Source organism: Alexandromys fortis, unplaced genomic scaffold (assembly GCF_014885135.2).
Source record: "Alexandromys fortis isolate MF-2015 unplaced genomic scaffold, M_Fortis_MF-2015_v1.1 scaffold_128, whole genome shotgun sequence".
In the NCBI taxonomy this organism is placed as follows: domain Eukaryota; kingdom Metazoa; phylum Chordata; class Mammalia; order Rodentia; family Cricetidae; genus Alexandromys; species Alexandromys fortis.
In genome coordinates, this window is record NW_026068012.1 from 3,236,466 (window position 1) to 3,259,211 (window position 22,746).

The window sequence follows — 22,746 nt, forward strand, 5'->3', positions numbered from 1 at the left end:
TTAAGCTGAAGTCCCTGGAGACAAAAGACCGCATCTTCTTTCTGGTCCAGCATTCTCTCAGCACATGATAGCAAGTCTCTCCATGAGCATCATGGGAACTTCGATGACCAAGACTTGGGTTGCTTACTATTTAACTATCTATTGATCATATTATCTGGATGACATGTGTCCACATGTCAGCAGGCTGCTGTCAGGGATGTGTGTCTTCTTTAAATCTGGAACTGAAGGCAACAGGCAAGTAGGGCAGAGTGCTCTTAACCCCTGTGAACTAAAAAAAAGGGACATACTAGTGGCTACCTGTGTTGGACTCTAGAATGGGTCAGCGTATTACCTTTCCTGAAATTCTGTGGACCAGGGGAAGTGTCCTGTTCCCTGGAGTGATTTTTTTTTTCTGAGATTCCAACTGAAAGTAGCCTCGGGTCCTGGAGGAGTCCTTCTACTTCTGAATTCTCTGCGTCTTAGAATGGCATGGTCTGGCCACTCTGTACTCATTGCTGATGCAGCTATCTCAAAGGAGCAAACTGAGATCTAATTTTTGACAATATTTGCCTATTCTCAATTACATGCTCCCGTGAACCTGAATGTCTCTCCAGAGAAGAGGCAAGGGTCTGCCTTTGGAGCTATCTCTATGGCCCACAGTACAGCCTGAAATCTCTTCATGGATGAACACTGGCAGATTAGGCATGACATAGCTCTTAGGCACTGTCTCTCTCTCAGCCATCTGTAGCCTGATCCTGGCTGGCTGGGTGTGTAGTTAGGTGGCCACATGACCATGACTTGTCTGTAATCCTTGTTGGAACAAGAAATGCTGACACTGGACATCAGGGGAGAGCAGCCTTTGTGTGTGTGTGTGTGTGTGTGTGTGTGTGTGACAGAGAGAGAGAGAGAGACAGAGAGAGAGAGAGAGACAGAGAGAGACAGAGAAATTTTCCCCTTTGCAGGTTTCTAGTTATTGGTATTTGAACCAATCCATCATTCTAAGATTCAGGAGAGGAACATTAAGAAGACAGCCAAATCAATACATTTTAAGATTCTCTGGGTCATCAATAGACCCAGTCCTGATGCATGCTCTCAGCTGCATTGATTTTATTTTATTTATTTATTTATTTAGACACAGTTCATCTCTTGCAAAATTCGGTAGAAGAAGGCTTTATTAGAAGACAGTTTTTGGCCTTGATGCGAATGCAAATGAGCGATGTCCAAGTGTCAGAGCCCAGTGCACAACAAGGTGGGAATGATGACTGTGCTTTTCCCAAGGAAGAGGAACATTCCAGAGAGGTCCTCCACAAGACAGTGTCACGGGTAGGAGTCAAAATGTCTTTGATAAGTGGAGCTTAAATAAGTACAGCTTGTTATTTAAATGCTAATGAGTCTTTTCTAGAAAATTACCCAGCCCCTTATGTAAGTTTTGAGGAATCTCGTGCTTATTCTTTGGGTTTCTTGCAGCCACTCTCTTAGAGCATTCTTGAGTTTTTTCTTCACCTGGATGCTGGGACTGGGGCAGTTTCAAAGCCCCTACCTGTCTTTTCAAGTCTCCCACATTCTTGCCCTGTTTCCTGCATTTGAAAGATGGCTTCTCAGTGGGAGGGCACAGGCCTTCCTTCCCACAGCCCCCTCCCCCACTGAGACCTCCCTATTTGGAAAATTTCTATTCAAAGCTAGAACTCTTTTCAAGTTAATTCTATTCATTATCCTTTCTTTTTCTTTTTTTTTTTTCTTTCCCCCTGGATGAGGACAGTGCTGGCAGTGGCCTGATAATATTGAAAATATAGGTCATGGTATTAGTTTTCTGAGCCGTAGACCACAATTCTGTTCTGTGCTATGTAGGTGTCCCAGGGTTAGAATTGTGTCAGGATGTGGGAAGACAAGGATACTTGACACTTTTTTTTTTTTAAAATAACCAGGTTTGGGTGACTATTGTTTTGTATCTTAACTGAATGAGGTGTGACAGCTTCCAAGACAGAGATGCAAATACTTGCATTCTGCTCGGTGTTTTATTTGCATAGTTACTAGCTCATCTAGGGATTTTTCTGCGCCTGCACGGCAGATCTTTGCCTGGCTCACAAGCCTCTAATATAAATACAACTTGGTGATTAAGCAGCATGCTTGCTAAGCAGCCAACGAGTCAGAGGGCAAGGACTATAAATACCTCCTAGCCTCTCAACTCTGGGTCTAAATCTGCATTACATTTCTGCCCATTGAATCAAATTATTTTAATTATCCTGAATTTGGGATCAGAGAGGATTGTGTGGGTAATAAGTGGTTACAAAGCATGTCATGTGTGCTGTGCTCACTGGATTAGTCTTCTTTTAATCCTCTGCAGGCCCTGTAGGTGAGGATTCAGCTGTGCAGGGGGAGCTCAGCAGTCTTCTCATGCATATGAGTGGAGCTGACCAGTTCCCCATTTAAATAGCAAATGTTTATCCAGGACTTACAGTGCACTCTATCGCTGGGTCACCTTGCCCACAGGAGCTATTTTTCCCTGTACTAATTCTCTAGTAATATTCTGGGTGATAGAGTATATATACATATACATGTATATTTGAATATATATCATATATTATATACTTAAATATGTAATATATTTGACGCATAAAAGTTCAACACATATATAATATTCAAATATATAATATTCAAATATATATAATATGCTGAATTCAACATGTTATATATAATACATTTCAATATTATATATATTCTACATCCACTGGTTCTACAGGTTCTATACACAAAGTTTCAGCCAATCACAGATCACATATATCTAGAAAACAAAATGTGTTCATCTTGGATATATAGAGATGTCATTATTCTCTAACTAGTATAGGATAACAACTATCCACATAGGATATATAGTATACCAGGCATTTAAAGGAATCTGAAGATTATTTAAAGTACACATGAGGATGAGTACATGTTCTACAGAAATGATCTATAGATCATTGTGTTGGTTATTATTTTGTTAACACAAGTTAGAGTCATCTAGGAAGAAGGAACCTCAACTGAGAAAATGCCCTCATCAGATTGACTTGTAGATAGGTTTGTGGGGCATTTCCTTAGTGATTGATGGGGGAAGGGTCCAACACACTGGTTGGTTTCACCCTTGAGCAGGTGCCCTTGCGTAGTATAAGGAAGCAGGCTGAGCAAACCATGGAGAAGCAAGCCAATGAGCAGCTCCCCTCCATGACCTCTGCATCCACTCCTTCCTCAAGGTTCCTGGTGTGCCTGAGTTCCTGCCCTGACTTCGCTCAGTGGTGGACTATAATCCGTGATGTGAAAGCGGATACTAGTCATGATGTTTATCACAGCAATAGAAAACTAATTAAGAGCCATTTACACATGACACTCGAGTAGCCATGGCTTTTAGCAACTTGTAGGCCCTGGAACCCCAAGGAAGAATGATATTTAAAGGATGCTTGGCAAATGCTCTGTATACAAATGAGCACATTGATGAATGAATGAACAACTTTCAGGTAAATATGATAATCCAGACCCTAAAACCTCATAGGTTATCACTATTTGATTCCTATTCTTATTTTGATTTTAGCACTCCATAGCTGATAAACACTTGAATTTCTTTATCAGGTGGCTAAGGTATGTCAGGTACTATGGCATGTGCTGGGAGCAGGATGTGAATGAGCCCTGGGTTCAAGGGTGCAACATCATTGTCATCCATGCAGGAGAAAAGATGTGAACTGAGCAGAAGACATGACCAAAAGATGAGTATTCATACACGGAAAACAACGAATGGCACCTTGTTTACATTCTGCAGCCATGATAAGAATTTGGCACAACTCTCTGGCAGGCTAATAAAATAGTTAGGAACACAATTCTACAATGCAATCATGTTTGTATACAAACAACAGCTTTCAGTCACAAACAAAGCCTCCTGAAATACATGATTCTAACGCAGAGGATAGAAGAATGTTGTCTTTTGTAGTTGAGGCCATGGGGAATATAGTTGGATCATAGAAACTCTAGCATTCATCAGGACTGGATTCTAGAACCCCCTTGGATACCAAAGCCTGAAGATACTCTCAAGGCTCTTTGACAAAATGACACAGTGTTTGCACAGAACTTGTGTGTGTCCTCCCACACACTTCAAAGCACAGATTCCTAACAGCACCTAATTTAATGCAAACGCTGTAGAACTCTGTTTCACTGCGTGTCTGAGGGAGAATGGTGATCAGGAAGCCTCAGACCTGCTTGGTACAGGTGGAATCTTCATCTACGAAGAGTCTGATTTGTGTGCAGCTGCATTCGCAAAGGCAGAAACCCTAGGTACAGGTACTGGCTGCAGGAATGAATCTCTGCGGATATAACAAGCTGTAACGAACTGAGTTTATACCACTGGACCACATGACTGTGACACAGATATGACCCTGGTGGGAGGTGATGACAAGCTCCAGGGAGCAGGACCTGGGTTCCAGAACATTTCTGAGTTTCAAGCTTTTAAGCTGCTCCACTCACCCACTGTCATAATTCAAAACAAAACAAAACCCAAATACTGTTGTTCTCTCATAGTTGTAGTTTTGAGAAAAATAGTTAATGAGAGAATTAAAAGATTCCAAACATCTTCAACAGAGAGTTTTCAGGATGACGCTGAACAAATCCATCTTAGGATGGGAGGAGGGTGATGCATGCATTTGAATAGCTTTCCTCACTGTCAGCATGGTTTAAGGAAACTCATTGTAAAGGAAAGAAACAAACGTATTCTCAAACTGCCGTTTTTTCCAGGCGACAGCCAGGCTGGATCCTGGGAGAATATCAGAATGAAACCCAAGTGCATGGCCTGGCTTGGGCAGCTGTTTCTCTCTCTCTATGGCAGCACCACATGGCTGTATTTACTCCAGCACTCTGGAGAGTCCTGGGGTCTTTCCTTTCCTGTCCTCTGCTGATGGCCAGCTCCAGTTCTCTGTCTAATAACCGTGGTACCCTCTGTCCTGGGTCAGCACTTCCATAGAGGTCTTCCTAAAGGACCCCAGTCTGGGAAGCTCCCTCCCACTGTCCCTGAGCCAGTTTCCTTGATCCTGCATCTCCTCATTCTGTCTTGTCTTTATCTAGCATTTACTGAGGAAGAAAACATATTCCTTGTTTAATGTCTGCTTTCTCCACTAGGATGAAAGCACACATCTTTCTTCATTTTATTTGCATTTCTGCCACCGAGTATGAGCCATATATGCAAAGTAAAACCCAAACAAACATTTCTAAATGCTGAATGAATGAATTCCTCCATTTGCCCTATGATGTTTAACAACTTGATAGTCCTGAGGCATGTAGCACACCCCTCCCAGGATGCCTGACTGCTTGCTGGAGTAACTGTGTCTGTACATGATGCAAATTCATCTCTGTTGATATTTTAAATGCCGTCAAAACCACTTCCCATTATCCCAGGGCTTATTCTTCATGCAGTTGGAAGTTTCTGGTACATTCCTGTCCCTGTCTCTTCTTCTGTGTTAACTATTTATGATTCCCTTTGTGCACATCATTGCTCTTTGGCTATTCAAAGGAAAGCATAATTCTGGGTTGTTTTTTACCGGGCAGATGGACCCCATGTGCTGCAATCGAGGCAGGCAAGATGTGTCTCCAAGATATGTCAATTTTCCCCCGATTTAAGAGCAAAAGGTAGCCTAGAAACCAATGCAGGCACTGCCATGAAGGGGCTGAGCTAGACTGTGGTTGGAGAGAAGTCAAAGGCCTTAAAGCATTTTAGTAACAGGGCTCTTAGTTTGTAGACACAAGTCCAGGGACCTAGTAGTTCCACTCATATGCTACGTGTATCTTCAGAACATCCTGACATTCTCAGAAGGAAGGAAGCACGCTTCGCACATGGGACAAACCAAACATGGCTTCAGCACAGCCAAAGCACAGTTTCAGATGATTCTCAGCCCCATTCAGTTCCTTCCTAAGTATGACAACCTGGTTTGGGAATTGATCAGTCTCTTCACGAAGCTCACTGCATGTCACGAGCTAGAACTTGCAAACCACAGCTTTCAGCAATGCATCATGGATTTTCCTCATGAGATAATGCTGGTCTACAGTGTGACTTTGTGCAAAGAGAACAATTAGGGACTTAAAAGCTAGGCAGCAAAGCTTCCAAAATGCCAGCAATCGGGACATTAATTTCTCACCCTTTAAGGGGATTTAAGAATAGTTTCAATTATGAAGAAACAAGGCTATCTAATTAACAAGCTAGATGCACATTTAGGAGACTTAACTTCTTTGCAGTTATTAATTTCCATCTATTATGGATGCAAATATGAATAATTAAACACAACAAAATCTTTAGATTAACCAGAACCATCATTTTTCTCTGTTTGTATAGGAGAAAAAAAATGTAAGCTACGAGGTCAGACATGTTAGCAGCAGCCTCCCAGTTTTCCCACTTGATATGTGCAACTTGGGGCTGTCTGAAACTCCACCTTCCAATAATGAAACAAAGATTCTGACACCTGCTTTATGAGCCGGGGTCTTGAAAAGTTGCTGAAGATAACACTCATGAGGTTCTTTCTCTCCCCAAATGGGACACTGGCAAGACACGCTAAAGTCAATCACCCTTCTCTTTTCCATGTAGTACAAAATTCAAAGGATTCAATTCACTTGACATTTCTAGCAATATCTACAGTAAACCAAAACTAAGTAGACTTGTTGGTTTGAGTTGACACACATCTACCAGTGTCAAATAATAAACAAAATCTCAATATCCCAATTCAATTCAGAGTTCACCACATCTATTCCTTAGGTGTGCGGCTGAGAAGCCCTGCGGTTTTGTTTGCTAGGGACATGGATACGGTCAGCACTGATAACACCCACACATTCCGAGCACTGTTGACCACTCACTCGTTCCTGGCCGAGCATCTGAAACGTCCACTAGGGGCCCCGTGGCCTGAGATACTGATTGATAATGCACCGTGTGAGTTACTGTCAGCGACTTCTGTTTAGCTGCCTCTCCAAAGTCAGCATCCGTCAGCAGGACCGTGGAGCGGTCATCTATAAGAGGGGACGCACAGAAAAACAAAGTGTGTTTAACGAGGATAGGAACACATGCCAGCACTGTGTTTGTGTCCGGCTAAAGAGTCACACACACTTTGGTACAGAGAACGGTAGCTATGCTGAGGCGTGTTTTTTCTCTCATTGGGCTCAGTTTTTTTATGAAACCAACACCAGTGGGGTAGCTGACCACTTAACACACCTCAGGTTTATGTGTTTGTCCATAGCTTGCCCGAGATAGCGTACAGTGTCAGTGCTCCCAGTGATAGGGTGGCCTTGTGGCACAGGCCCATTTGGCTGCTGGAACACCCTGAAGAACTAGGGAACTTGCAGTCTTCCACACAGGGTTGGCTGCCACACTGTCCTAAGAGTTTGGAGGACAAAGGAGAGAAGGGCTTTTCTGAAGAGATTGGTGGGCTTTTTCCTCTCCTTTAAAGGGATGAGGCCTGCTCCTTCTGAGTTTTAATCTGTAGTACATGCTTTGACTGACTTCCAGGATGTCTCTCTTGTAAGAGAACTCTCAGAGCTCAGACTGAGGGCTGGGGAGGCAGGAGTTGGGGCCTAGGTGGATTCTGTCTGCCTCCGAGTTCTCAGGGGACCAGCTCTGTGAGGGGTGTGCCATTCTCTGTCTGAGGACTGTCATTGTTTTCCACACTTACTTTAGAGTTCTTTAACATAAAGGGAGACTTTGGTTGGGATATATATAGTTTTTCTGTACATTTTCAAAGACTGTGATTCAAGGTAAGGTTCTGATTACCAGTTAGCCAGGACCTGCTACAACATGTCAGAAGGGGTGGGGGTAGGTGGACACTGATGCTGTGTTCATAAACAACACAGCAAGGCTTCTGTGCCCAAAAATGGCTCTGAACAGAGCGAGCTTTACAAAACCCAGTTGCTGTTCAGGCTCTGGCAGGGGAGGAAAGGCCTCTTGAAGTTAGAATAAAATTTCTTGGCAGAGAGCTGGGGAGGAGGCTGCCAAGCTGTCTGTGAGTGTCCCAGCGGGTGGCACAGCACAGGTTGGTGCCCAGTTGAGTGCCAGAGCTAGGCTGGGAGGCTTGGCTCTCGAACTATCATTTGACCCCTCACAGAAAGTGGGATCTGCACAGAGATGGAGTCTCACAATTAGAGCTGGCACCAGAGACCCTCCCTCTGCATTGGTTGGTCATTCATAACGCAGCTGCGTTGTGGATTCTGGTGGGCAGGTTTTTTTTTTTTTTTTTTTTTTTCCTAAGCTGAGATTCATGGTTGGATTATAAACCTGTCCCAGGAAATGCCAAGTGTCTGTCTGTTTAGGAAGTTAGCCATCCATTCCAGACAGAGATGAATGGCGGTCTAATATTTTTTATAACCCAAACCTGGATTGTTTCCTAGTAATCAGGAAATACCATTGACCCACTATTGGGGAATTATAGGAGGCAAAGGATGGTCGGTGACAGATGACGTCGGGCAGATTGTGATGAATCTCTGGCCGCAGGTCATGGAGACATACAGAGATGACTGGTAGACCGTCTGGTGTTCAGCCAGCAACAAAGAGACCCTGGAAGCTATGTGCCACTGACAGGCTCCATCCCGTTGTAATAGGCATTTGAAGGATTAGGAAGGTCTAAGGAGGAGCATTTCACAAGCATCCTTCCTAAGTCCTCACCACATTATCTAAGGCTGTGTTCTGGCCAAGCTCCTTAGGCTCCCTGTATTCTGAAGTGAACACACAGGGTGTGGCTTAGAGAAGTGCAAAGCCAAAGGTGATTTTAGTTTTAATGCCCCACCTCCAGAGGTCAATGAGAGGCATTGCACAAACCTAAGAAGCAAAAAGATAGACAACTTTAGAAGCAAAGCTGGCTCGTCTGTCTGCACTGAGAAAACCTAACACACCCTGCTGCATTTCAGATAAAGAGGGACTTACGATTTGACGAGGATCTAAGAATTAATGGGAGTCAGCTGACCGAGGACCGGACTAGACTTGGTCATAGTTTTTCTAAATGAGGCTATGCCTGGACTGAGTTCTGATGCAGGGAGGGCAGCCTGGGCCTTGGCATTTCAAAGCCATCATCTCAAGAGACTTGTCGAGACGGTGGGACAGGGAAAGGGTGCTGAAGAATCCTGTTGGTAGGACAGCAGGTGGCAATGGCCTGTCACTGGAGGAGGGTGGCTTGGTGGTAACACTGGAGGTCTGCCAGAGCCCCTGGGCCTGCTTCTGTCTGATAACTTTGGCCAGCTATGTAAACCTTTCACATCTCACATAAAAGCAGTTAACCTTCCTATGTGCTGATGGAAGATTGAGCAAGTAAGCCACAAAAAGCACTATAAGAACACATGGGATTTAGAGAGCTCTCAACAAATGTCAGGGGCCACTGTGACTGCTACAAAGAGAAGTTGACTGGTCAAGATGTTGGGTTTGTGGGTGAATAGGTCACAGTACCTGTCTTTTTTCATGGCTTTTCTGAGAAACTGGGGGGCTGGGTGTTCCGCTCAGTCAGGATGGTATGGAATGCTGGGAACAGGGAAATGCCTACATAGAGGCATTTATTTACTTGAGTGTTAATCAGATTTTGAAGGCATATTTAAAGGGAGCTGACCTTGTTGGAGTTGGCGAGGAGAGTACAGACGATTTCTAAGATGGAGCTTTAGGAGGTGGGCCCCAGAGGCTCACTGGGGTGTAAAATTTTCATCTTTGGAGGGACAATGGCATCTTCAGGAAAGCCCCAAAGCTAGCAGAGTTGGGGAACTCTCAAAGTACATTTACTAGTATTTATTATTCCCTTCAGTTTGTCTACTCATGGGCAGCTAAGATATACTTCCCATGCTCCCAGGTGAGGATGAGAAAACATGGCTCCCGCAGCCACTCTGGGTAACAGAACCAACAGGCGCCTCACCTATGGTCTCCATTGTGTCTCTCTCTTCAATCAAAAGCTGGGCCCTGGGTATATCGATGTGCATTCGCAGGGTCTGCTGCTGCTTGCTTAGGGTGTCTGAAGTCCGCGTGTTCTTACTGAGAATAAAAGAGAGGATGCGTTAGCCAGTCCAGCTCACTGAGACATCACGCCAGCATGTGTCTCGATATTTATTGTTTAATTATGAACACAACTAGAAGAGAAGAGAGGGGAATGTTCATGATAGAAAAATGCTTTTCCTTCTTTCAAGGTAAATTTATCACAATTAAATGTCAGCAGACAAAGGAGATTCAGAACATCTAAGTTTCTAATAGATGAGATCAATAACAAATCAACCTTGAGAAAAAGCCCCATTTCTTGAGTAAAAGTGAAAACGAAACACATAGAAAAGGGACATTCAGACAGTGACGTTCTCATTGCTCAGGCATGCGACACTGAAGACAGCAGGGGAGGAAGTCTGTGGACCAGCTGGGCACTGGACGGTGCTTGCACTAACAGATTTGTATTGATGTCTCGTGTCCTTTGGGTTTTGTTCAAGTGACAAATCACTCGTCTTGTTAGCATCTCCAGCATCACTTTGGCTTTCCTAGCTGAGCATGTATTTTGAAATAGAGAAAAAAAAAACTTCAATTACTAAAATAATTTTATCTCGAAATTTGTGTACCAGAAAATTACTCTGAGAGCGAATTCTCTGAAAGTAAATGGAAGTAGGTGGTGAGACTTTCTGGTGTAATCACAGCCGGTTACAGCCTGCAGCTCGAAGTTAAACTTTCATGCCAGGGACCTTAATTAGCAATCCACTTTAGGGATGGATTGGGCTTTTATGAGGATTTGCTAGATGTTAAAATGTTTTATAAAGCACCCCCCCCCTCGCAAGTGGAAGACATTGGTACACTTCATCAGTGAGACTGTTTATGGCAGCCCTAGATCCAGGGCAGAGTCTTCAAAATCTGCAGAGTATAATTTCTGGAGGCGGGTTTACCTGATGGATGCTTACCGCCTTCCTTCCTTGTTTTTTTGTGTCTGTATGCATGCCTTTTGTGCCTGTGACACATGGAAGCCAGAGTTGATACTGCCTCTCTTCCGCAGTAGCTTTCTATCTTGTGTTTTTGAGATAGAGTCTCTCTTTGAAACCAGCACAAGTTGTTTCTTCGAGGCTACTCAGCCAGCAAGTACCCAGTAACTCAGACACACCTGACTTTTTTTGAGTGCTGGGGATTCAAACTAAGGTTCCAAAGTTTGCATGGCAGGCTCTTTGCCCATTGCACCATCTCCTCAGCCTCATTTGCTAGTTACTCTCAAGGGGGCACCAGAAAGCTCTGCTCAGTGCGTCCCAAATGTTTTTCTCTCCAATGAAGGAATTCTTAGGCCTCTGCTTCCCCTGTTCTTCCTCACCTACTCCTAAACCAAGTGACGGATAGGACCTAAACCACCAACATCAGGTCCATTTTGAGAAACCTGTTGAAGCCCAGGTTACAACCTGTGAAGCCCTTTCTTCACAAAGCACAAGCAAGGCCATTCCTGGAAGGTTCACTGCTTCTGAGTGCTCGATCTTGAACCAAATTCCATGCTCTGCAGACTCGTAACTGGGTGTAAGTGGGTTATTCTCTGTGATTGTGCCAATCACTCACAGCCCAAATTCAAGCCTTTTGGCCTGGTTTTTCACATGGTCTCTATATGCTTTCAAATTATTTCACTTCCCATTGCGCTTGTGGTTAAAAAAAGAAGGGAGAAAAGTGCAGAGATTCACAGAGTTGCAGAAAATGAGGAGCATTTGAGATCCTTGGGGGCCTGTGTGCCTGCCATGTTTCTACCATCTGAGTTTCCACAGAAACATACGGGCAGCCTCTCCACTGTGAATATCCAGAAGACCTGTTTAGAAGCATTACAGAGGACTCGAGCATGTCCTTGCACAAAAATAGAAACACGAGCGGGTTCCTTCTCCTCAAACACAGTTCCAAGGCAGCCAGCAGCTGCTCTGACAAACTATGAGCACCCGTCACAGGTTCCACTCAAGTAACAATAAATGGTCCCGTCACAGGAACACAGGGAGCAAGCTAAGTAACTGCTTTGAAGGTCGTTGCTGGCACCGAGCCATTGACACTTTGTGGACAAGGACGGTGAGGTAGTAAGGGCTGGAGAGGGAGTCCTGTCTCTCCACTGAAGAACCTTGGGACCTAGGGTCTCTCCAGTGCACCCTTTGCAGGAAGCACATTTCCAGCCCTCTCACAACATCCTTGTGATACTTGCCTAGCAGCCATCAGCAGGCCCAGCTGACCCTTTGGGGGAATCCCTCCCGCCCTAGCCCCATTCTCTACCTAATTTAGTTTTCTTGGCACCATTACTCTCCAGTGTATGTTTAATCAAGTCAATTAAACATATGTAATTGGTTTATCTTGTTCATTATCTGTCTCTCCCAGTGGAATCTCAGCTCCACAGGGATATACTCATCTGGTCTGGTCCTTACATGTCCCTAGAACCTACAATAGCAGGTGGTCAAAGGAGGTACTCTATAAGTATATTCTAAACATGTCACATTATCATGGGCAATGAACCATGAGCCTAGCAACCTAGTCCCAAAGACTGTGCTTGTAGTTGATACCTTCCTGGTTTAAAATTATGGGCTCCAACTAAGATGTTTCATGATATTAATATTTACTGGCATGTTTGGTTTTCTACTGTTTAACATATAAAGGGCAATCCTCAAAAATTATCACCATTGGTCATTAGTCACAGCAAACCTTTAAACAATGTAGTTAGCAGATACCCATTGGCAACACCTAGAGCATTCTATATGTTTTTACTAAGGAAGCAAAATGATGGTAAAAAAAAAAACAATTGACATAGCACAGGACCCAGCTGAATGTGTTAGCTATCAAAATGTGACTTCTGGTGAGCCATTTTACATTTCTGTTTGATTAAAATGATAGCGGTGGGGAAAGTGGAGGAAGCCTTATGATATGGTCTTCCCCAGGTCATTCATTGACTTTACTGTCACTATAATTCTCTAAAGTCTTCATATTTTCTTACAGCCTCATGTGTCAGAATGTGTGTGTATCTGTGTATGAGTGTGTGCGCCCCTGTATATGTGCATATATGGGTGTGTGTATTTTGTAAGTCTGTGAGTGTGTGTATACATGTCTGTATGTCTATGAATATGACTAGTGTGTGTGTGTATGCGTGTGTGTGTATGGGTGAGAGAGAGAGAGAGAGAGAGAGAGAGAGAGAGAGATTTCGGGGGTACCAGTGAAGATGTACTTGCTCCAAATATGATCAAATGATTGAAGTATAAAATAACTACAGATATAATCATACCTGTTTGTGATATCTGGAAGGAAAATTTGAGATTATATGTACAGAAATGTGAACATGAAAAGTCTAAGCTAGTTTAAATTCTAAGTTTGAGTTTTCTTCTCTCTAGCACCAGCTCTCATACTGATGCTGGTCCTTGGACACTGACATAAGCTCGTAACTATTCAGAGAGCACAGCAGTCTCTGCAGCTTGGAGGCTAGTATACACACATGTTTTTCTTTTTCTTTGCTCTTTATCTCTCTCTGTCTCTCTCTCTCTCCTCTCTCTGTGTCTCTGTCTGTCTTCTCTCTCTCTCTGACACATATGTGTATGTGTCTGTGCATACACATATAGAGGCCAGAGGTTGATATCAGTGTGTTTCGTTCCCCATCTTATTTTTTTTTTTTTTGAGACAATGTCTTTTCACTGAGCCTGAAAGCTATCAAAGCAGCTAGGGTAGCAACCAGCAGGGCCCTGATGTCTCCACCCCTGTAACTGGGGTTACAGATACCCATGGAAACACCTGGCTTTTCTGTGAATGCTGGGAATCCAACTTAGGCCCTCATGTTTATACAGTAAGCACGCTATCTACTTAGCTGTCTTCTCGGTTCAGGTTTTCTTTTCTTCTTATTTTTAAAGCTATTTTTACTGAAACAAATGAAAAGAAAATCTCACTTCCAGGATTGTTTCCCAGCATGGGGACATCACCGCCTCTCCTTCTCAGTGAGTTCCACCTATTAGAAGTACTTGGAAATAGTTTTGCCAATCACTGTTGTTATTTGGAGGAAAATCAAAATAAACAACAAGAATTGGTAGTGGTTGCTCTAATGGGGGTAGCATTTCTCCTCTCTGGGGCATTTGTGAGGATGAAATGCACACATGGACGCACGGAGTCTTGTGATGCGTGGCAGTGCTAAGCCAGGGACCTCAGGAGGGCCAGGTATCTGTGATTGTAGTTGGGTAAATCTTCATTCCCATACTAGTACAGCTAACCTTGCTTAGTAATCAAAGACCTAGGGGAACACGTTTCAGTAACACAGGATAAAGACAGGGAAAATTCTGAACACGTTCAAGTGGGGAGCAGAAGGCAAAGAGAATGATCTGTCCAAGGTGAGAAAGTCAGCTTGTTGGCCATGAAGACCAGGACATGAGCTTGTGACTTCATATTTTCCTCTTAACCAAAGCTTACTAACTCCTCAGCTGCCCAGGAAAAAAAGTTATCCAGATTAGGGACCACAACTCATAGATCTACTTTTTATTGATGGATATGACTAGCTTAGACCTCTTAACCACCTCCCACACACAGTGGTACTGAATTGCCCAGTCTGTGATGGCCTGACCAGGGAAGCTGTCAGTCTAAGACTGAGCTGGCCCAGCATAACATCACTGCCTCTCCTTCCTAGCGGACCCCACCTTTTAAAAGAGCTTGGAAACAATTTTCCGGGTCACTTTCATTCTTTGAAAGATCTTCAATGTGAAGTTGTAGTGGATGCTAGTTTAATATTCCTAACATTAATTGATAACCAGTGGGAAGACCATGATTCACTCCTGCTCAGCAGGTGACTTTTCAACTCTGCTATCTGCCTATCTGCCTTACCAAAGCCTATTCCTTTCTAAGCTCTTCCTCTGGGGACTTTCTCAATGTCTATTACTTTCTAAGATCTTGCTCTGGAGCTAGCAGGGAAGAAGCAAAACTCAGATCATTTTTACTTAACAGAAAACAGACTATGGTTTCACATCTTTCAAGTACAGGTGTGAGTTATGAATACGGACACCTCAAGGATATTAGGAGAGACGCTAACGGGAGGGAGGGGCTGGAAAATCCACACAACAGGGGAAAAGCATCCTGCAATTGTCTCCAACTTTTCATGAGAATGCAGAAGCCCTATTGGGGGCCAGATTAGCAAAATGGCCCCTGCGAATGGGCAGCTAAGGTAAGCATTGGTCATGCCATACAGAGCTCCAGGCGGCTCTCATCACTTACACTGTTGATTATTTATATGACAGAGCTTTTGCAAGAGCAGCCAGAAAGAAAAAAAAATGAACTGTATGGGAGATTGCCTCATTTTAAATGTCAATTAATTCATAGTTTTCCAGCCTACATTATAAAATTTGTTCTGCTGAGTCAGTCATTATAAGTCAAGTAGCTTCTGCATCTTTACTTTCTAGATGCTTCATCTGATAAGGGGCCCAGATCCAGCGTATGAGACTACAAGGCATCTTACTTCCTTAGCGAACAGTGTGGGTTACCAGATGAACATGGCCGTGAAGGGTTTTATGCAGATTTGTGCAGAATCTCTCACAGAAGTCTGACGTTTGTTTTCTGATTAGAACTATATCCTGAAGGAGATATTTTGAGGAGACTTGGATTTGTTTGCCTTTCATTCAAGCCCAGACTCTCGTAGCCATCTGTCTATTGGACAAATTCATTGATCTATGAAAAGAACTTTTAAATTCTACATGACTCACATAGGCCCTGTGCTCTGATAAATACCAGCTCCCAAACTCAATCACTAAAATTTAAAATGCCTGTGCCCTGCCTTTACGTTCCCATTCTTATAGCAAATGACATCAACATTCATCTAATTACTGTCACCCAACATTTCAGAGTTAGCCTGGAGTCCTGCCATACTATTGCTTTATACACACAGGTTTAAAACACACTATCTCCAAAGACGTCTCTGAGAAACAATCTCGGTACACCAACGGCATCCAGTATGCTGCCGAAGATACTAGTGACACAGGACATGGACTCCTGGTGAATAACAAATTGACAACGTATATGTGTAGATGGACAGAAAGTGGGAGTCAACCGCAGAGGATCCAGAGTGGAAAGAGCTCCAATGCATCCTCTTTTTCTCCTAATCAAGGCAACCTAAAATGGCAACCCCACATTGCCTACTAGGGACTCTGATAATTTTCTTGTTTTCCACATGCATATTTTCTTGTTTCACCTTTTATTTGACCATTACATTATTTTGTTTTGTTTTTGAGACAGAGTTTCTCTGTAGCTTTGGTGCCTGTCTTGGAACTAGCTCTTGTAGACCAGGCTGGCCTCGAACTCCCAGAGATCTGCCTGCCTCTGCCTCCCGAGGGCTGGGATTGAAGGTGTGCACTACCACTGCCTGGTTGATCATTACATTATTAAAATGCCTTCAGTAAGAGTACTAGGGAAGAGGTAACATGCCCTCTGAGTAACCCACATATGTGACTGCTCAGTCCCACACTGCTCCCATTTGTACAGAGTGCAGAGGTTAGAAAGCACAGGGGAGGGAATGTTGGGGCTGGGGGACAGGAAGAATGCAGTCTGGGGGGCATGGAAGTGACATGCCCTTCTTCTTCATGCCATTGTCTACCACTGGTCCCGTGGACGTTTACAGGTAAAGCATGAAAGGAGGAAGTTTATGTTTGATGGTTTTCTATGGCTCCTATTCACTGCATCTGCACATCAGTGAGGAATGGGGACACCACAGTGCTGAGGATAGAATACGCAGGCTCCAGCGAGGCCTGGAGTGCAGGGACAATAGCAGTAGGAACCGGAGAACACACAACTAGAAGGGTGCAGAAGGCACCTAGGAACTGAAGGTGAGGGTCTCTCAGTCCACTGTGGCCTTTGGAGCACTGTGCACAACACATTTTCCTTTGTAGCTTTTCTTGAACTGGGCTAACTCTGTAGAAAGAAATCTCGATCTCAGAGACTGCTTACCTAATAGAAGCAAAACTCAAGCTCTCTGTAACACACCCTCGATCCCTGCTTCGGCAGCAACAACCTACTGCTTGAACCCAGCCCACACGACAGCCATGTGGAGCAGCCATTCGGTGTCCGTGTAGCCAGACACCCATTACATGGATGTTTTGGAATATAAATGGAAATTGTACGATGAAATGAAAATATGCCACCAACTTCAGATCATTCTTATCATTAAGAAACAAGCAAGGCAAAGTGGAACTGTTCTTTGACACATGATGCCCGGGGAACGATTAGAACATTGTGTTCTTACCTCATGAGCATTTCCGCCAAGCTCTTTGCATCTGGGGAGAGAAAGCTGGTGTTAGTACAAGATCAACAACTCATAATTAATATACACTTTGAAGAAATCAACTCATTTATGTGGTCATAACAAACCCTCCAGTCAGATGGCAAGCCATTTCAAGTGCATTTGTTTACCAATGCTACACTAATGACCAGAGGTTTTATGATTCCTTTATTTCTTCTACATAGGACTCTTTTATGGCTTTTATTTATAGCAGAAAGATGCATGAGGATTCTGTGCCCATAAAACTGCAGACATCTATTAAACACTCAGAAAATTAACATTTGGGAAAAATCATTTATGGAGAACAAACTGACTCTTCATTACCCATGAAAGACAAGAATGGAAAATTTAAGTCACTGTGCCTCGCTTTAAAGGGGTTCAGTCTAGAGGTCTGTGCCCTCAGGTTGGTCACTGATCTTTTACAAACTTGGATGTTTTATTTCAAACTCAGAAATAAAACTTTATTGTGGAATACCCCTCCCCCAAACCCCAAACACTATTTAAAGACCTGGTTATCACCTCTGACACAAGAAATCATATCTCAGAATATTGTAGGACAGATTGACTTATTTGGTAACACTATTGAGAGATGGCTCTAAAGTGTGATTTATGCTTTTTACACGTTCCCTCCTGGCAAGAGTGAAGTTTCCTTTCCTAGAACACAAAATCCTTGTGGTCTCTGTCTCTGTCTCTGTCTCTCTCTCTCATTTATTTCACTGCTCTCTGATTTTATGTTAGTTCAAGGAATAGAACTTTCTGGAAATGGATTTGTTTGAAGAAAGGCATACACAGGGACATTTGCACCTCCTCCTCTGGGGGCTGTGATTTGCATGTTTTGTCCCATATGCAAAGACGTGGGGACAATCTCAGATCAATTATCTGACACCTGGTGCCCTGATGACCCCAAGAGATAGCTTTATGCCACCGGGCCATGCCAGTTCCCTTTGGAAGCCTCAACGTGGGGGCCCCAGCTTTGTGCACAGATGGGTTCAGCATGGAAGACAAAACTTGCCCCCTCTATTCCACCCACATGGAAAAACACAGGAAGCAAAATAGTACCGAGTCTCCCAGCTCATGTCTATATATTTGTCTGCAAAGATGAAGTAAATAGCATGAATCTCTACTCTTCCTGAATGATTTAACACGTACAAAGTAAATATATCTATGGGATGCCAGAAGCTGGGGAGTAATTAGCTCCATGTAACACCCAACAGTGGCTAGTACAATATGCTAAGGAAGAGGACAGAACTTTACAGAGTAAATACTTGTCTCCAGCTCACACTGGGCATGTTCGTCTGAGATACCCAGCCCCACACACTTGCCATTACACTGCGTCTTTGTTCCAGGTTAGCCAGCAGCACTCCTTGGGGACTTTTCACACTAATGTGTAAGGTGCCAAGGCTTCACAAAGGAGAACAGAATTTTCAAGTACCCCTCTGATTGGATAGACCTTGGCTGTAGCTGGTTGGTCTCCTTCCTGGGCTAAGATTAGTTTAGGATTGGGCCACAAAGCCATGCCAGTCAACCCTGAAGCCCATCCTTGAGAACACATGTCTTCCTTCAATCTTAGCTACCGTGTTCTGCTTCCATCTCGGTTGGAAACTTTGGAAAAGTTGTACTAGTTGAAATTCCTATCTTCTACAAGTTCTCTGGAACTAAGCTAAGAAGCCCAACTCTTCAGCACAGTTTGGGTTTGGGTGACGTGACCTTGGAGCATGTTCTAAGGACTTGTATCATATCACACTTATTATCTTAGGAGTACAAGACAAATTTCTCTAGTATCACTGCATGGCGGTTAGAGATGAGGACACGGGTTCTGAGTAACATGTCCACTGTTGGTGGCTCACATAGTTTCTCTGTCATCCTAATGGTGCTTTGTACCTGGAGAAGAATGAGAGAGGTAGACCCTCAGAGACACCAAGGAGCAGACGCCTGGCCCCATCGGGTTAAGGGATCCAAGGATACTAGTGCATCAGACTGAGCCAATCAGGGGAGAAAGAGACTGACCTCTGCTTGGAAGGGGCCAGGAACCTCAACTGAATGGGTAGACTTGAGTGGTCAATCTGCTCCACACAGAGAACTCACAGCACGGCGATAATGAACGTGTTCAGGAAAGAATGTGTCTCTTTGACTGGATAGAGAGGTCACTGGCTTGGTGACGGATAGGGGTGGCCCCAGCATCGTGGAGGTGACTAGCATGGTCTGAAAGCTGCTGCCTGGCTAAGATAAGGCTGAAGATGGCAGAGGGGGTAGCCGGGGATGAGAGGGCTGTACACTGGTGCTCATCATGCCTCTTACTCAGGAGGGTTGGATAGGAAGTTGGATACTATGTTCTCCCACCAGCTTCTTACAGGGGACCAAGTGAGAACCTGTGAGGCTTGGATTAAGGAAGCAAGTGGCCCAGGAGTGGGAGTGACATTACAATGTGATATTAGAGCCATGACAGTGGTAGTATGGATAGGACAGACAGGCCGCACAGAGCCCAGGGAAAAGGCTAGAATGGGGGATCCTCAGCGGGGGATAGGACCAGGAGTCTAGTAGGACATGGAACCTAGCTTTAAGTGGAGAGCTGAGGAGACCTCACCTAGAGGTGATGCTAGAGGTGCTGGGTGGGGCTATTTACAGGCAGGCTAGGAGTCAAGTTAGGGAGAGATCTGGCAAAGACAAGGCTTGAACATTGCTCATGCTCCTATAGGAGAGGGTAAAGCCCAGTGGCACATCTCAGTCGTACTTTCATTTAGGGAAAGGAGAGAATCTGGAGCAAGTTAGTATATCATAATAATTGTGGAATATAGGATCTTAACGGTGACAGAGGCCTACAAATTAGCTTCCTAATGAAATTTAAAATCCCTTCCCTTGGGTCTCAGGCGGCTATTACAATGTGCGCTACCTTTAGGGGGTCCAGAGCTAGAGTGGTGGGTCACCAAGGTGACTGTCTCCTGTTGTTGTACATCAAGTGCCCCCTGGCATTCCAGGATACCCAGAATTCAGCGTTCCCCCAACATCTCCCCATAGGACCTTGTATTTTGTTTCTTCTTCTCAGCTCAGTTACTAACTGGAGCGACCCCAGAATCAGTGTCTAATCTATTTTTATCATGAGGGAGAACCAGAAGAGCAGCTGATTTACACGTGCCTCCCAGGGCCACACCTATGATTGACACTCAAAAGCAACTCTATGCAGTAGGGATCTGCAGCACTGAGTTGCTCAGCGGGAGCTCCTGTGGTGCTCTAAGGTGACCTGCCACTCTTGGTTCCTCCTATGCCTTTGACTCTCTCTCTTTCCCACTTTCCCTCCCTTCCTCCCTCCCTCCCTCCCTCCCTCCCTCCCTCTCTCTCTCTCTCCTGAACTTGCTGTGATATGACTGGACTTCCAAGGCCCTCAGCTCTATGTTGGCTCTCTGTCCCCTCCGGGCACCAGTGGCAGTTGGCACCGTGGCTCTTCTCTGAGCCTGTAGCTGAACACTCTCCAATCTTGCCTGTGGTCACCTGTTCAAATACCCACTTTCTCTCCCTCTTCCTCTTTGCCTCCTGGGTATAGCCTAGTCCTCAATAGATGGGAAGTGGGGAAGTGGCCCAAGACTTCTTTGGGATCCTCTTTTATTGCTGTTTTCAGACAGGGTCTTGCTATATAGTCCAGTCTTGGTTCACACTCCTGATCTGGTCTCAGCCTCCCCAGAGCTGGGGTCACAGGTGGGTACCATCTCACTTGACTTTCCAAGGATACAGTTGCCCTCACTGGTACTGAAATTCTTGATACACTTTCTGTCTATAGTAATAAGACCTTCTGAGGCCATCTAAATAGTATTGCTGTTCTCATGCTTTGGTTAAGTGTTCTCTTCTTGAGTTTAAATTCTCTAAAATCCTCAAGTACTTCTCACAGGGCCTAATTTCTAGGTAATTCCTTACTTTGGGCCCTCTTTTATGAAAGGCTTGTGATTTCATAATGTCCTTTATTCAACCAGCCTGAGTACAGATAGTTTTATATGTATATAAATTATATATATATTCTCTTCCCACACACTCTTGAGATTGCCATATCCCTTACAGGAGCCGCAAATGATATTTTACAACTCGTATAGAAGACTTTGCAGTTTTTCTGATTAAATGCCACTCTCTTGACTGTAGCCTTCCAAACTCCATGCTCTGGACTCTTCACTCTGCTATCTTAGTCTTCCTGCCCATGTGTATGAGCTACATACCACAGTCTGCCCAGTCCTCCATGGGTCTCACCACAACTGACTTCCTTCCTTATTAGTCAACCTTGCCAAAACAGAGAGTGGGTCTCTCCCAGATCTCTGGTGGCTCCTATTCCATTTCTTGATGGCTCAGAAACCAGCCTTTCTACAGCTTTAAGTTAGCTCACTTCAAAATAAAAGGTTCTGAACTGGTTAATTCTTAGATGGGCAGATACTCCCCATCACCTGGCATCTCTCATTCACCTTTGGTGATCCAAAGACTCTCCACAAAAATCTGTGGGTCACGGTGGGAAGATTTTGCTTAGAAACTTAAAATGATCTCCCTTGGGGTCTCTCAGAACTTGAACCCTGTGATCTGATTCCTGATCTTTCCTGTCGTAGTTGTGAAGAGTCTTCAGTGAGACACTGTAGCATTAATTGGTGTCTACGTTTCACTTATTGTCTTTTGAGACCTGTGATTGTTTTATTTCAACACTGAAAAACCAACTACCTCCCAGCAACCTTGGCTACTTTGTAGGTGTGGGGAAAAACAGCCGGCTAATCAGGGCTCTGGTAATGGTTAAGCATTTAGAGCTATCTCTGTCTGCCTTTCTCTTCTCATCTCCTTTAGTCAGCCTGTCCACCCTTCCTTCCTTCCTTCCTTCCTTCCTTCCTTCCTTCCTTCCTTCCTTCCTCCCTCCCTCCCTCTCTCCCTCCCTCCCTCCATTTCCTTCTTTTTATAATTACTGGTCCTGACGTTCCAGCTCAAACAGCCTCCTCCTGCTGCACAGCACAACAGATGTTGAGAGGTTTTCCTTCCACCTGCCATCTGTTCTGTGGGAACATCACCCAGAGCCCAGCTCTTCCTGCCCAAACACAGTCAATCAGCCCTGTGCATAGATCTCTACGTCTTCACATGTTCATATTTCAGATCAATCTGAGATAAACACGGGATGAAATGGCTCCCGAAGTCCTTAGCTACTTCTACACACCTTTCTCTACGCCTCTACTAATCTGTTGTGTAGGGAATGATGGAGAGTCCAGTGACAGAGACTGTGTGGAAGGAAGGGGTTTCTGAAGCTGTTTTTCAGCTTCTGAATGATACAAGGGAGACAGGAAAATAATGACAGAGATAACGATGACTGGGCTGTCACAGCTCATCTGCTTGTGGAGAAGAGTTTCATGTGTGCAGGAGGTAGAGGACTATGAGGGTCTGCCAGTGGGCAAGAGGCCGTGCACCTGAGCACGTGATACTGACTGGCTTCCAAGTGGTAAATGGTGAAAACACTCAAGGAGAAGTGTGGAAGTATGGCAGATATGCAAGGCACAAGTTACACATCAATGTGTTGATAAAATTAGGGACC

The 22,746-nt window shown here is 44.3% G+C and overlaps 1 protein-coding gene across 1 annotated transcript in view; it reads right to left on the reverse strand.

Moving 5' to 3' along the window:
* The window catches only part of Dscam (DS cell adhesion molecule), a 444,522-nt gene that overhangs the window by 20,506 nt on the left and 401,270 nt on the right, over positions 1-22,746 (reverse strand). The window contains exons 28-30 of the mRNA XM_050162107.1: positions 17,172-17,202; positions 9,861-9,976; positions 6,838-6,987 (exon numbers count right to left, since the gene is read on the reverse strand). Of these exons, the coding sequence (XP_050018064.1) occupies positions 6,838-6,987; positions 9,861-9,976; positions 17,172-17,202 (297 nt within the window). The remainder of the gene's footprint in view (positions 1-6,837; positions 6,988-9,860; positions 9,977-17,171; positions 17,203-22,746) is intronic.